A 15711-nucleotide genomic window follows, 5' to 3' on the forward strand; every position below is an offset into this window, starting at 1 on the left:
AACCTCGCCCTCCAGCCCGATCTCTCTGGCTCCCTCCCTCCTGATTGCCGCTCTCTTCCTGCAAACCCCCCCCCCCACCCCAAACCAGGCCCTGATCTCTCGCTCGCTTCCTCCCGATTCCCACTCATTCTTCCCCCCCACCCCCACCCCGCACCCACCACCAAGCCCTGATCACTCCCTCCCTATTGCCGCTCTCTTCCTCCACCCACCAAGTCCCCATCTCTTCCTCCCTCCCAATTGCCGCGGACCATTCCCAAGGGTCCCTGGCTGCGACCTCTTGCCACTTGTTTTCCCGCCCAGCAGCTGGCCTGCCTGTCAATTTGGCTGGCTGTCGGGCAGGCCATGGAAGAAAGAAATTATAATGAGGTCCTGCCGTTAAATTCGGCAGGACCTCTATGTCCCCAGCCTTGCCAGATTTTCTCAGCGCTCTCCTGCACCTTCCCTGTAAATATTGGGGCCCTTGTGTTGAATCTATATGCACATAACATTTCCACCAAAACCATGGAATAGGGATGGAATAAAGGAGGAGATTGAGAACTCGTCCTATCCATCAATCAATTGTTGTCCTTAAGGGAGAAAGGAAGCCAATATATTGTCACTGGTGCGGACAAGTATTTCTTGTGACACTAAGCGCTACATTCATATCAAGGACTAACCACAAGACCAATCACAACATTATCACTTAAGGGGGAGTGAATGAGTGGGAAAAAGACTGGAGGTCAAATAAGTGCATGACAAAAGTAGTATAATGTAGGATAATTTAGTTTTAGGGATGTCAAGAAGGGTCAAATTTGTGAATTTATGTGCAGATGGCGCTTTAAGATTTGGAGGAAGGAATAGTGTATGGGCGGTATCTGGTACTTCATGCTGATTGATCTGAGGAGTTGGAATTCACACATGGTAAGCCTGAGAGCAGCATATGACTGATGGTTTGGTTAAAGATCTCCTTCAAGTGAACACAAGAACATAAGAAATAGGAGCAGGAGTAGGCCATTCAGCCATTCCAGCCTGCTCCGCCATTCAATAAGATCATGGCTGATCTTCTACCTCAACTCCACTTTCCGTCCCTATCCCCATATCCCTTGATTCCCTTAGTATCCAAAAATCTATCGATCTCTGTCTTGAATATACTCAACGACTGAGCATCCATAGCCCTCTGGGGGAGAGAATTCCAAAGGTCACAACCCTCCGTGAATAAATTTCTCTTCATATCAGTCCCAAATGGCCGACCCCTTATTCTGAGGCTGCGCCCCTGGTTCTAGACTCCCCCAGTCAGGGGAAGCAGCCTCCCTTCTTTGACATGTGGACCATTTTTTTTTCCTTACACCATTGTGAAGCACCATGGGACATTTTTCTACATAAAAGGTGTTGCAAGTTGTTGTTATCTCTCCCACTGCAGCTGAACTAAAGTTAGTTAGGATCAGCTAAAGGACCAAAAAAAATTAGAATTTTTTAAAATTATGTTGCCTTAAAAGCAACTTCCATTTTAAATATATCTGGTAAAATTTCATAAAGAAAAAAATTAAAATAAATGTGAAAACTTCAGGGGAGGATGCACTGAGCTAGATTCCAGCTATGTTGTTGATCAGAAAATTGGTTAAGAAAAATAGGTTGAGTGAAAAAGCTTTAAATGAAAGATTGCTAGCAAAGGCTGCCCACTAGAAATCAATACTTCAAGAAGTCAGATAACTGTTAGTTGTCCCTATTACTGTCAAATATTTGTGTTCACAAAGAATCCACATGAAAGCTCTTAATCAGGTTAGTCTGTCACAGAGCAGCAATAATTAACCTTACAATATGAAACGTGGCAATACCGTATTACTTTCAATAAATGTTGTCATGGTAGCAGAGTGATGTCTTACCCCCTTGCAGATCAAGACTGCCTCCTTTGTCAGTGATTTGGGATAAGATACATTGTGTTCCATTATAGATTGGAAGAGCTCATCTTCATCTTCTCCATCAAATGGAGGCTGTCAGAACACAAAAAGCAAACCACCAAAAGCTTTAGTTAAAGTTTTATTAAAACTGCCAGCAGATCTGAAACAAGATACTGTAATGAAGGTTATTCAACACTTTGAATTCAAGTAGCATTTATACTACATTGATCTATTTTAACATAACCTACTTTATGTGGAGACTTCAAAAATATATCTGACAATTTTCGTTCTTACTTTCCTTGTAAGGCTGCATGGACCAATCTGTGTTCTTAAGTTTTCTCTGAGTGCAATTTTGTTTTTATTTTGATGTTTCCTAACTTTCCTACTTCACACTTCAGACCAACAATGGTAAATGCTTCTGGCTGAATGTTCTCTCTCCCGCCCAACAATCCATGAACTGTCACTGGCTAAGGAAGCTCCCAGAGTCTTGAGCCAACCATAAGCAAGTACAAGGAGTAGCCTGGGATGAAATTCCCTCTTATTTTCTGTTCCTTGATAAAGCACTAGACCTCTAGAGCTCTGCTTAAGGCCTTCTGCTGATGGCATGGCTGAGATCAGGACTGCACAGCATTAAGGAATAATGTAACACATTCATTCTCATATTCCAAATGCTGAGCTCTTCAGCTCAGGAATGTTGCCATATAGAGGCCTTGAGTAGAAGCCTCAAGGGATATAAGAGATGCAGCATGGCATATAAATCAAGAGGGAAAGTAATCCCAAGTTCTTGCACACCTTTTATTGGCTGTCATCAAAGCAACTTTAGCAGGGCTGACAACTTGCTTGCCCTGTTGTTTGTCACTGGTGTGCTGCAGGGAGGCCTACGAAAGGGCATCTTATATCATAATGTCTTTCATTGTTGGAATAAGCACTTTTAGGAGTGTATTATAAACCACTCCTTATTCAAACTATTAGTGAGTGGACCATTAAAAGTGCATCATAGAGGCAGTAAAAGGTATTTGCTTTATTTGAAATTACTCTTTACACCCTTGCTCCAGAATATACCACATTGTCCATCAAGCTGTATATTTCCCCATGACTATCAATGTTTAGCACTACCCAAATATACATAACTTTCTAAGATCCACAATGAATGTATCTGTAAGTACCGTGTAACCTGTAATAAACTGACCCAATATAGCAATGGTCTAGACTAAGATTGGAAATCTGTTATGACTCATCTTGGGCAAGAATATGCAACCTACTACCTTGTTGCACAGTGTATCTGTACAAGAACTACCGTCCCCTCCTCTACCCTGTCACATGGTTTTCTTCACTCCTGCTGTGGCTCAGCTTGGCAGCTGATGATTGCTGCTTACTCAGTGCCCTGCTGTGACAAGCATTGACCGTAGTCTCCGAATTTTGCTCTCTGCAGTTTCACAGTTGCTCTCATTTGTCAGTTACTGTGTTGGTTTCTTTCCAGTATGGGATCCTGGGGCGCAGGACGGTGCTAGTCAACAGCAGGCAATTTTAGAAAGGTACAACAGAGAATTTCAACAGCTTACATTGCTATAGTGCTCCTTACGTACAAAGAGACATCTCAAACTGCTTTCCAGAGTGGTGGACACTGAACAGGAAATAGAAAGGAAGAGGGTGGGAGTGTGAAAGAGCCATTGACTAAGTCTCAAAGAAGTTTTTGAAAGAAGATGGGAAGGCACAGGTGTTGAGGGAAGACAGCAGAGCATAGTGGCTGAAGGAGTAAACTAGTATCAGAGACACACAACGCATGTAGGAATCTATGTCTGCAGACAATCACTGAGGGAGCAAGGCCACAAATGGATGAGAAGGTGAGGCAAGAATCTTAAAATCAATTCACTGAAGTATGGGAAGTCTACAGAATGTGGTGAGAATGGGAGGTCATAGAGTTGCTAGTCTCTGTGCATGTGAAGATGCAGGCCATGCTTTCTGGATGAGTTGCAATTTATGGAGGGTGTAAGAAGGAAAGCCAGCAAGGGGAACATTGGAGAAATTGAGCCTTGAGATGATAAAGGTTTTGGCAGCAGTGGGAGAGCGGTAGGGATAGAGCAGGTGACGTTTGAGGTGAAAGATGGGCAGTCGGAGTAACAGATCGATGTAGAAAAGGAAACTGAACTCTGGGTTGACAAGTAAATCAAGGTTCCATATCTCTTAGCTTAGCTTGGGGGGAGTTGATGGAGTCAAGGCCTGGATGCGTGTAGGTATTGGTGGGATCTGAAGAGGATGGTTTCAATTTTGCTGACATTTAGCTGCAGTTCTCTAAACAGCTTACATCAACTTTCTGGATGTTACATTTGGTAGAAAATAGCTTAAAGAAAGGACTTGCATTTTATATAGTGCCTTTCATGACCTCAGGACATCCCAAAGTACACTAATGCTACTGAAGTGCTTTTGAAGTGTAGTCAGTGTTGTAATGTAGGAAACATGGCAGCTAATTTGCAAACGATAAGATTCCACAACCAGCAATGAGATAATAATCAGATCATCTGTTTTAGTGATGTTTGTTGATGGATAAATAATTACCAGGACACCGGGGACAACTCCCCTGCTCTTCTTCGAATAGTGCCATGGAATTTTTTACGTCCACCTGAGGGGGAAGACAGGGTCTTGGTTTAACGTCTCATCTAAAAGACAGCACTTCCGAGCACCTCTAAGTGTCAGCCTAGAATATGTGTTCAAGTGTCTGGAGTCGGACTTGAACCTTTTGACTCAGAAAGCAATAGTGCTACCACTGAGCTAAGGCTAACACCCAGATTTGCATGAATGTCAAGAACATTACCAGTTGACATCAACAAAGCTGTTTTTGACTGGTCATGATTTAAGGCAATATTTCTTTCCTCCCACCCAACATATTTTTCTCAAAATCTGGACATGGATACTCTTCAACCATTGTGATTGTTGAACTTTGACATAAATTCAACAAAAGATTGGGATGGATTTTCCGACCCCCACAGGTGCGTACGAGGTGTGTACACACCCGTAGGGGCCGCGCAAGTGCATGCGCTAAAACCCAGCACTTGCGATCTGTTAAGAATCCTCTTGACAGATCGCACGCATGCCTAGGAGATGGGCTTCCGTGGGCAGAGAGTTGCGCTTTCTACACAACTTCCACCCGACGAAAAGGCCTGCTTTTACCAGCATAAGAGTTTTAAAAAATAAAAAAATAATTTTTTTTCACTGATTTATAATTTAAAAATACTTTTTAAAAAAAAGTAAGTTTATTTTTAGCCCTGTAAAAAAACTTTAATTTTTTTTCAAAAAATTAAATTTTTGTTTAAAATATTTACTTTAATGTCATTTTAATTCATTTTAAATGTGTGATTTTTAAAAAAATTAATGTTTTACTGTGTGTTTTAAGTGATCCCCATTCATACTTTTGAAAGATCTATGCGTAGAGAACTGTCAAAAGTGTGAAGCGGGATTCCCTTCTTTGATTGCTTTCCCATGGCCCACGTGATCCCAGGGAAGCTTGCGAACCGCATGCGCCCCTGGGATACCTGGGCCTCTGCGCATTTCGTAGAGTAGAGGCTCAGGATTGGAAGTCTCGGGATCTATGGAGCCAGCGGGTAAGTTCATAGATTTTTTCCGAACGGAGGCATCCACCCGCACGAAGCCTCTGATTGGAAATTCAGGCCTATTATGTCTAATGATACTGTGCTGTACACTATCAGCAGCTATGCTTGAAGCTCGATCGTGCACTTTACAGAACAACATTGACCACACTTCAAAAGTAATTTGTTGGCTGTGAAGCACTTTGGCAACTCCTGAGATTGTGAAAGATGCTATACAAATGCAAATTCATTCTTTCTTTCTTTTTAAACGAACTTTCTCATCCATTGCCCCACCTTTCCCCTGCTTCAAACTCTTCTGCTCCATCTTTAAAAACTGACTTCTTTGCCACACTCCCCCTTCCTGTTATGCAACCTGCATTTAAGACTTTTTAATGTTGCTCTTAAGCTAGTTTTCCCCAGTACAATTTACTGATTATAATCCTAATTCTTTTAACAGTTTGATTCTAAAGATGGATGTTCCCGCTCTAGTTTCCCAACATTTATATTATTTTACAAAGAAAAATGTTGACATTTCATCCAAACAGTTTTGCAGGATTAGGTGTTCCACTAAATATTTTTTGAAGGGAGAAGGCAATAGAAAAAAATCTAATTCCACTCTTTTACATATGAAATTCTTCAATAACTGCCTCATTGCTACAAAGCATGAAAACCTTACCGTCCAAAGTCTCCTTTCCCAAGGATTTTCTTACCTGTCCAGCCAACATTTCATAAAGTAATACTCCATAGGCCCACCAGTCCACAGACTTTCCATATGGCTGATAAGCAATAATCTAAAAGAAAAAGAAAAGTCCAAAACATGAGGAAAAAATACAGGAAAACCAATGCAATTACATCTTGAACGCTTCAACTTTTCTAAGAACACACCCCCATCCCTGTAAAAAAAAAAAAAGTTCTCCAGCCTTAAGCACCATGACACCTTCACTATTAACTTGGTAAGCAACTGTTGGGTAGCAGGAGGCAAGGATATATTGCCTGAAATTCATCTTTTCTGACAAAGGCATCACCTCAGCTATATGTGGGCACTGGGTGCTTCCATGCAGGGAAGGGAAGGACTATCATTCTGAATTTATTCTGTTGAGGGGACATGGGGTCAGTAAGTTTAGAGTTTGCTTCCCAGCAAGTCCTCAGAGCAAAATTGCTTCATTTTGACTCGAGGTCCTTAATGAACAGATACTGGGACTAATGCATGACTCATATTCACCCAAACTTTATGGCACTATTACCATGCATAATAATAACATAAGTATTATGGAACAAACACAAAACTAAACTTGCATTCATACAATACCAGGTGTTCATGCTATATACCTGCAGCTTCTTCCTATCCATCATCATTTTCTTCACACCTAATCAGGGTACTTCTATTGTGTTCAGAGAAACTGCTGCATAAGGATTTAAAAAAAGACTTGAAATAACCTATTTTATAAATATCTGGCAGTAGGTTTAAAGCAGTAATTAAATCTCAAGGGTTATAGAAACAGGAGTAGGCCATTCAGCCCCTTGAGCCTGTTTCACCATTCAATTGGATCATAGCTAATCTGTACGTCAACTCCATTTACCCGCCTTTGTTCCATAGCCCTTGATCCACTTACTTTCTCCTTTGCTCTCAGTGTGTATGACCACTAGAATTGCTTGATTTAATCAGTACCTTATAACTCACTGCCAGACATCTATTATCCTCCAATGAGTGAAGATATAAAGTATAAAATGTGAAGAGTACGCAACATACATTCCCTCGTTCTTCGTAAAAACAACCCCAGGGGTATTAAGAGAGACAAACTGTTTGTGACTGTCACAAGAGCATGTACAGTTGTCAAAAACTACAAGAAATTAAGTTTCCTGGAAATGTAATTCCTATCCCTAGTGAGGGCCAGAACATCCATAATACAGATGTACACAGTTAAGTATTCTGGTAATATCTGTTCAAAGAACTCCCACAGCATATGGCAGAGGACAGTGCACCATTGCCTCAGGATGCTTGCCATTCACAAATCTTAGCACATTAGCTGTGGTCTATAATGTGACCTCTGCTACCAGCAACTCTAAATTTATAATTCATCGAGCTACAGGAGAAACATGCATTATAATATTTACGTAATTCTGTGCTTCTACAGGAAGTACAAGTACTTCAGTAGGGTCTGCAAAACTTAACATTCTGGTATTAAACAGCTCTGTGAAATGGTGTTGTGCACTCAAATAGTTCAGACTTATTTTTTCTTTCTGATAGGCAGATAGTGTCACTTTTCAGTAATCAACTGTAGATTATAACTCAGTAAATGTGATGATTATGTCACTGTTATCTATCAGTGTATTTATGCGTATCAACTGCACACAGCATCCTTGTTGGTAGCAAAAAAAGCAATGCTAAAAGTACCCCACAAACAGAAATACAAGGTATAATACACTAAGAAAACATACAAGATAGTTTTGTAATGAATAGTACTGAACTAGCTAGGAGAGAGGCTGAGAGAGATCTGGAGTTGACAGACTCAACACTGACCATGTCCAGTTATTGCTCAGCAGCAATTAACAAAGCAAACAGAATGCTGAGCTATACTGCCAAATCAGTAGAGTTTAAGTCCAAGGCCCTTATGCTGAATCAGGATGATTTGTGACCTGGAAGGAAATCTGCAGGTAATGATGTTCCCAAGATGTTGTTGCGAATGTCTTTAGTTTGTACAGATCCTGGAGCTCGAAGGTGCTGTTAAAGTAAGCTTGGTGAGTTGCTGCAGTTCATCCTGTCATTAGTATAAACTACAGCCACAGTAATATCCCATTAAAATTAAGTTTTGGTCATGCAACATGTCTATAGTTCAAAGCACTGTGCTACAGAATACTAGAATATGGATTCTCCTATGACTCGCACAGAAGGAGTTAGATATATTTCTTAAGGCTAAAGAGATCAAGGGATATGGGGAGAAAGCAGGGACAGGGTACTGAATTTGGATGATCAGCCATGATCTCATTAAATGGCGGAGCAGGCTCGAGGGGCCGAATGGCCTACTCCCGCTCCTATGTTTCTATAGTGAATCCTACATCTCAGCTCTATTTTCAGGTATTAAAACTGTAATACAATGGATTGGTACATTATTCTTTTATCTCTGGACCAGAATTCAAATCCAGTCCAAACTGATAGGATGGAAGGCTCTTTCTGCTGGCTGCATGGGCCCTAAATGACATGAGATTGAAACAGTCGTGCAGTACAAGCCACAGCATGAAACTAATTTTAGCTATCAGGCAGATGAGGAGAAGCAGAGCCCTCCTGATTAAAATTAAAGTGCCGAAGAGCAGAGAAACTGGCAAAAGAATCCATTGGGACTCGGGCAGAGACCAGCAGCTAATAACAGTTGAGATAAATACATTTTAAGAACATAAGAAATAGGAGCAGGAGTAGGCCATTTGGCCCTTCGAGCCTGCTCTGCCATTCAGTAAGATCATGGCTGATCTTCTACCTCAACTCCACTTTCCTGCACTATCCCCATATCCCTTGATTCCCTTAATATTCAAAAATCTATCGATCTCTGTCTTGAATATACCCAATGACTGAGCCTCCACAGCCGTCTGGGGTAGAGAATTCCAAAGATTCACCACCCTCTGTGTGAAGAAATTTCTCCTCATCTCAGTCCTAAATGGCTGACCCCTTATTCTGAGACTGTGACCCCTAGTTCTAGACTCCCCAGCCAGGGAAAACATCCTCCCTGCATCTACTGACTACAAGGGCAAAAACACCAGTCCCCCGGTCAGCGACGCCTCCCTTCCGGAGGAGCTTAACAACTTCTACGCTCGCTTCGACAGGGACAACAAGGAGCCGGCTACCAAAGCCTTGCCACCCCCGGAAGACCAGGTGCTCACTCTGTCGACCTCCGACGTAAGGGGCGCTCTACGCAGAGTGAACACACGAAAGGCTACTGGACCGGATAGCATCCCTGGACGGGTACTCAAGGAATGTGCTGATCAGCTGGCTGATGTCTTCACCGCCATCTTCAACCTGTCATTGGCCCAGGCAGTAGTCCCTACATGCTTCAAGACCGCCACCATCATTCCTGTGCCTAAACAAGCGGCTGTGACGTGTCTGAACGACTATCGACCTGCCGCACTCACACCCATCATAATGAAGTGTTTTGAGAGACTGGTCTTAGCCCACATCAAAGCCAGTGTTCCTGCCTCCCTTGACCAACACCAGTTTGCCTATCGGGCAAACAGATCAACGGAGGATGCAATCACAACTGCTCTACACTCGGCACTGAATCACCTAGATGGTAAGGAGACCTACATCAGAATGTTGTTTATAGACTACAGCTCAGCATTCAACACTATCGTCCCCAACAAGCTGGCCACCAAACTCCAAACTCTTGGCCTGAACACTTCCCTCTGCAACTGGACCCTGGACTTCCTAACAAACAGACCCCAGTCTGTCAAATTAGGTAACCACACCTCCCCCCCCGACCCTGAACACGGGGGCCCCACAAGGATGTGTGCTGAGCCCCCTCCTCTACTCCCTCTTCACCCACGACTGTGTGGCTGTTAATGGTTCCAACACCATCATCAAGTTTGCAGATGACACCACGGTAGTAGGGCAGATCACCAACAACGATGAGTCAGCCTACAGGGAGGAGGTCCAGCATCTCGTGAAGTGGTGCGCCGACAACAACCTGGCCCTTAACACCAAGAAAACAAAGGAAATAATCGTGGACTTCAGGAAGTCCAAAGGCGGAAGTCACACCCCCATCCACATCAATGGGGCGGAGGTGGAAAGGGTGGCCAGCTTTAAGTTCCTCGGAGTCCACATCACGGAAGACCTCTCCTGGTCCCTCAACACCTCCTCTCTGGCGAAGAAGGCCCAGCAGCGCCTATATTTCTTGAGGAGGCTGAAGGGATGTAATCTGTCACCCCTGATCCTCTCTAACTTCTACCGCTGCACTATAGAGAGCATCCTGACAAACTGTATCACGGTATGGTACGGCAGCTGTAGCTCCCATGACCGGAAAGCCCTGCAGCGGGTAGTCAAAACTGCCCAACGCATTACCGGCACCCGACTACCGACCATAGAACATATATATCAGAAACGCTGCCTACGGAGGGCACGGTCCATCATCAAAGACCCTACCCACCCCAGCCACAGTCTGTTCGCCCGCCTACCATCTGGAAGACGCTACAGATGCATTCGCACCCGTACGACCAGATTTAGGAACAGCTTCTTTCCCAAGGCTGTCATCCTACTGAACTCCACAAATAAACACTAAAGCCTGTGATATACCTATCAATTCCTCCAATAAAAGGCGAAGAGTTACGAAGGTGACTAAAGGTTTTTATTGACTAAATAACAGAGCCCACTCTCGTGGGTGATCCGATCCAAGCAGGAGGAATACCAGCCAGTCGCTCGCCTTTATACCTGGCCTGGTGGGTGGAGCCAAGGCGGAGTCGGCAGTGGTCATCCCAGGTATAGCAGTGTGGCAAGAGGCGACCTCGTACCGTGATACAATAGTGGTCAGTGATACAGTTATAACGAACAGTGGTGAACAGTGCTAACTACTAACAGTGATACGATAGTGAACGTGGTTTACCACATTCACCCCTTGTTTAGAATTAAGTCCGGCGGGGTGAAGTGTACTACCAATTCTGGTAGGTCAGTCTGTCCGGAGGCTTCGTAAGCCTCTCCGATCGCCGCAGCGGTGGTGTTGCCTTATCCGGTGCTGGTGCCTTATCCGGTGTTGATGCTGGTGTTTGCGTGGTCGGCGAGGGCTCGTGGGGTTCCGGCATGCCGTCTACCTGGACTGAGGTTGGGGGGGGTGGTGGCGGTGTTTCCGGATCGGCTGAGGGTGCGAGGTCTCGTAGGGAGACAGTGTCCTCCCGCCCGTCTGGGTACGCCACGTAGGCGTACTGGGGGTTGGCGTGCAGGAGGTTCACCCTCTCGACCAGGGGGTCCGTTTTATGGGTCCTCACGTGTTTCCGCAGCCAGACCGGCCCCGGGGCGGTCAGCCAGGTTGGTAGAGTGGTTCCCGTAGTCGACTTCCTGGGGAAAACGAACATTCGTTCATGGGGGGTGGTGTTAGTGGCCGTGCAAAGTAATGACCGGATGGAGTGCAGCGCTGTCGGGAGGACTTCTTGCCAGCGGGAGGTTGGGAGGCCCTTAGACTTTAAGGCTAAGAGGACGGCCTTCCATACCGTCGCGTTCTCTCTTTCCACCTGACCGTTACCTCTGGGGTTGTAGCTGGTGGTCCTGCTTGCTGCAATACCTCTCTCTAGGAGGAATTGCCGGAGTTCCTCGCTCATGAAGGAGGAGCCCCGGTCGCTGTGTATATAGTTCGGGAACCCGAACAAGGCGAAGAGGGCATTCAGGCACTTAATGACCGTGCTACTGGTCATGTCGGGGCAGGGGAAGGCAAAGGGGAAACGGGAGTACTCATCAACGATGTTGAGGAAGTACACATTACGGTCAGAGGACGGGAGGGGCCCCTTAAAGTCGATGCTCAGGCGCTCGAAGGGGCGGGTGGCCTTGATCAGGCTTGCTCGGTCCGGCCTATAGAAGTGCGGTTTGCACTCCGCACAGGTCTGGCAGTTCCTGGTCATGGTCCTGACCTCCTCGATGGAGTAGGTCAGGTTGCGGGCCTTAATGAAATGGTAGAGACTGGTGACTCCGGGGTGGCAGAGCTGCGCTGGTGGCTCCTCCGCCGGTTGTGACTCGTTGTCGGACATCATTAAATTTAGTCAATAAAATTGATATACCTATCAATTCCTCCAATAAAAGGCGAAGAGTTACGAAGGTGACTAAAGGTTTTTATTGACTAAATAACAGAGCCCACTCTCGTGGGTGATCCGATCCAAGCAGGAGGAATACCAGCCAGTCGCTCACCTTTATACCTGGCCTGGTGGGTGGAGTCAAGGCGGAGTCGGCAGTGGTCATCCCAGGTATAGCAGTGTGGCAAGAGGCGACCTCGTACCGTGATACAATAGTGGTCAGTGATACAGTTATAACGAACAGTGGTGAACAGTGCTAACTACTAACAGTGATACGATAGTGAACGTGGTTTACCACAGCCTGCACATCTGCCGATGCACTTTATTATGGTCATATTTATGCTAATATATATGTACAAATGTATGTTGAAATGTTTAAGTGTCCTAATCCAAATTGTACACTCTCGGGAGCCGCAAGCCTACATTTCGTTGTACTGCACTTGTGCACTAACAATGACAATAAAAGTTGATTTGATTTGATTTGATCCCTGTCGAGCCCTGTAAGAATTCTGTATGTTTCAATGAGATCACCTCTCATTCTTCTAAATTCTAGAGAATATAGACCTAGTCTACTCAATCTCTCCTCATAGGACAATCCCCCCCTTCTCAGGAACCACACTGGTGAACCTTCGTTGCACCTCCTCTATGGCAAGTGTATCCTTCCTTAGGTAAGGAGATCAAAACTGTACACAATACTCCAGGTATGGTCTCACCAGGGCCCTATATAATTGCAGTAAGACGTCTTTACTCTTATACTCAAATCCTCTTGTAATAAAGGCTAACATACCATTTGCTTTCCTAATTGCTTGCTGTACCTGCATGTTAACTTTCAGTGATTCATGTACAAGGACACCCAGGTCCCTCTGAACCCCAACATTTCCCAATCTCTCACCATTTAAAAAATACTCTGCTTTTCTATTTTTCCTACCAAAGTGGATAACTTCACATTTCTCCACATTATATTCCATTTGCCATGTTCTTGCCCACTCACCTTAGCCTGTCTATATCCCCTTGAAGCCTTCTTGCATCCTCCTCACAACTTACATTTCCACCCAGCTTTGTATCATCAGCAAACTTGGATATATTACATTTGGTCCCTTCATCCAAATCATTGATGTAGATTGTGAATAGCTGAGGCCCAAGCACTGATCCTTGCGGTACCCCACTAGTTACAGCCTGCCAACCCGAAAATTACCCGTTTATTCCTACTCTCTGTTTTCTGTCCGTTAACGAATCCTCAATCCATGCTAGTATATTACCCCCAATCCCATGAGCACTAATTTTGTTTAATAACCCCTTGTGTGGCACCTTATCGAGTGCCTTCTGAAAATCCAAATACACCACATCCACTGGTTCCCCCTTATCTATTCTGCTAGTTACAACCTCAAAAAACTCTTAACAGATTTGTCAAACACGATTTCTCTTTCATAAATCCGTGTTGACTCTGCCCAATCCTATTATTATTTTCTAAGTGCCCTGTTACCACGTCCTTAATAATAGATTCTAGCATTTTCCCTACTACTGATAGCAGGCTAACAGGTTCCCCGTTTTCTCTTTTTCTTCTTTCTTAAATAGTGGGGTTACATTTGCTACTTTCCAATCTGCGGGAACTGTTCTAGAATCTATGGAATTTTGGAAAATGACAAACAACTATCTCCATAGCCAATTCTTTCAAAACCATAGGATGTAAGCCATCAGGTCCAGGGGATTTATTGGCTTTCAGTCCCATTAATTTCTCCAGTACTACTTTTTTACTAATACTAATATCTTTCAATTCCTCATTCTCGCTAGACCCTTGGTTGTCCACTATTTCTGGGAAGTTTTTTGCATCTTCTTCCGTGAAGACAGACACAAAGGGGTTGATTTTCAGTGTGCCGTGAGGCGGGCTTTTAGGCATACGGGGGGCAAAAATCCTGAATTCGGGGGTCCCGACACCATCCTGCCCAAAACCCGCCTCCGCGTAAGTTTCAAAGGAGGCGGGTACCCGCCCCGCGCTGGGATCCGCTGACCCGAGGCGGGAAGGGATTAGTGCCAATTAACTGCCTGTTAACAGGTAGGTTTTAGCCTAATCCCTATTTTGAGGGATGTCGTGTGGGATTCCCGACGACTCCAAACCACGCCAGGTTAGAGCAGGCGGGCCGTCGGGTTGAAGGACTTGGAGGGGTCGCGATGTCGGTGTTCAGGTGAGTGATGGGTGCATGAGTGCAAAGGTAAGTGTGTTTGGTGTGTCTAAAGTGTGTAAAGAAGTTTAAATTACCTGTACTTACCTTAACAGCCTTTCTTCCTCTAGGTTTCGGGAGTCCATCACTCAGCCGGCACTGAAAACAAAATGACTGCGAGCTGTCAAAAGTGACAGCCTTCAGCTTTCATTGCCGGTGAGAGTTCTAACTGAGTCTGTGTAGAAGGACTCAGGTTAGAAGTCAGACTGTCAGTGTTTGACAGCTTCAAACAGCTGTGAAACACTGATGTTTCATCTGTCAAGACCTCTTGACAGATGAAATTTCAGTCTGTGACGTAACCTGTTGCCGGATGGCCCTTAATTGGCCTGCTGAGCCCGCTGGGCGGGCTCAACAAGGTCAATCAAGGGAAAATCGCGTGGATTGGCTGGACGTCGATGTAGGCGGGACTAAATCCCGAAAGTTGTAGTCCCGCCTCCTTCCCGACTGCTGAATGAAATTCGACCCCAAAGTATTTGTTTAATTTCTCTGCCATTTCCTTATTCCCCATTATATACTTTGGGGCATTACTGCAATCCACAGCTATAGTAAAAAAAAAATATTTATTGCAAAAATAACTCTGTTTACAGTTATTTCCTCAGCTCTGGTGCATTGACATTCTAGCTCACCTTTTGGTGAGAAAATCACTGCAACTGGGCAGGTTTGATTTTTCTCAATCTGTGTTCGGAGCTCAATGTCAAGCAAGATGTGCAGATGGAATATGAACTGTTAACACATCAGGCAAGATATTGCTAGGGAGCACCAAGCAATGTCATTCATGAATTTCTTTTATATTATAGGGCTATGAAATCTCTTAATTTTTCAGGTAGCTGCACTTTCTCCCAGACCTACGATAATGCCACTAGGAGCCATAAATATTACATAAGAACATAAAAAATAGGAGCTGGAGTAGGCCATACAGGCCTTCGAGCCAGCTCCGCCATTCAACAAGATCATGGCTGATCTTCTACCTCAACTCCACCTTCCTGCACTATCCCCATATCCCTTAATTCCCAAAAATTTATCGACCTCTGTCTTGAATATACTCAGTGACTGAGCATCCACAGCCTCTGGGGTAGAGAATTCCAAAGATTCACAACCCTTTGAGTGAAGAAATTTCTCCTCATCTCAGTCCTAAATGGCCGACCCCTAATAAGATCATAAGATCATAAGAAGTAGGAGCAGGAGTAGGCCATACGGCCCCTCGGGCCTGCTCCGCCATTCAATAGGATCATGGCTGATCCAAACCTAGACTCACGTCCACTTCCCTGCCCT

At 44.5% G+C, this 15711-nt stretch overlaps 1 protein-coding gene across 3 annotated transcripts in view; it reads right to left on the reverse strand.

The window, feature by feature from the left end:
• The window catches only part of LOC147102949 (protein kinase C alpha type), a 502947-nt gene that overhangs the window by 30584 nt on the left and 456652 nt on the right, over nt 1-15711 (reverse strand). For all 3 annotated transcript variants that reach the window (XM_085963926.1, XM_085963925.1, XM_085963927.1), the window contains 2 exons: nt 6172-6252; nt 1863-1970 (listed from right to left, as the gene is read on the reverse strand). In XM_085963926.1, the coding sequence (XP_085820052.1) occupies nt 1863-1970; nt 6172-6252 (189 nt within the window). The remainder of the gene's footprint in view (nt 1-1862; nt 1971-6171; nt 6253-15711) is intronic.

This window comes from Somniosus microcephalus, chromosome 21 (assembly GCF_052327205.1).
Source record: "Somniosus microcephalus isolate GS21.2 chromosome 21, FLI_Smic_1.0, whole genome shotgun sequence".
NCBI lineage: Eukaryota > Metazoa > Chordata > Chondrichthyes > Squaliformes > Somniosidae > Somniosus > Somniosus microcephalus.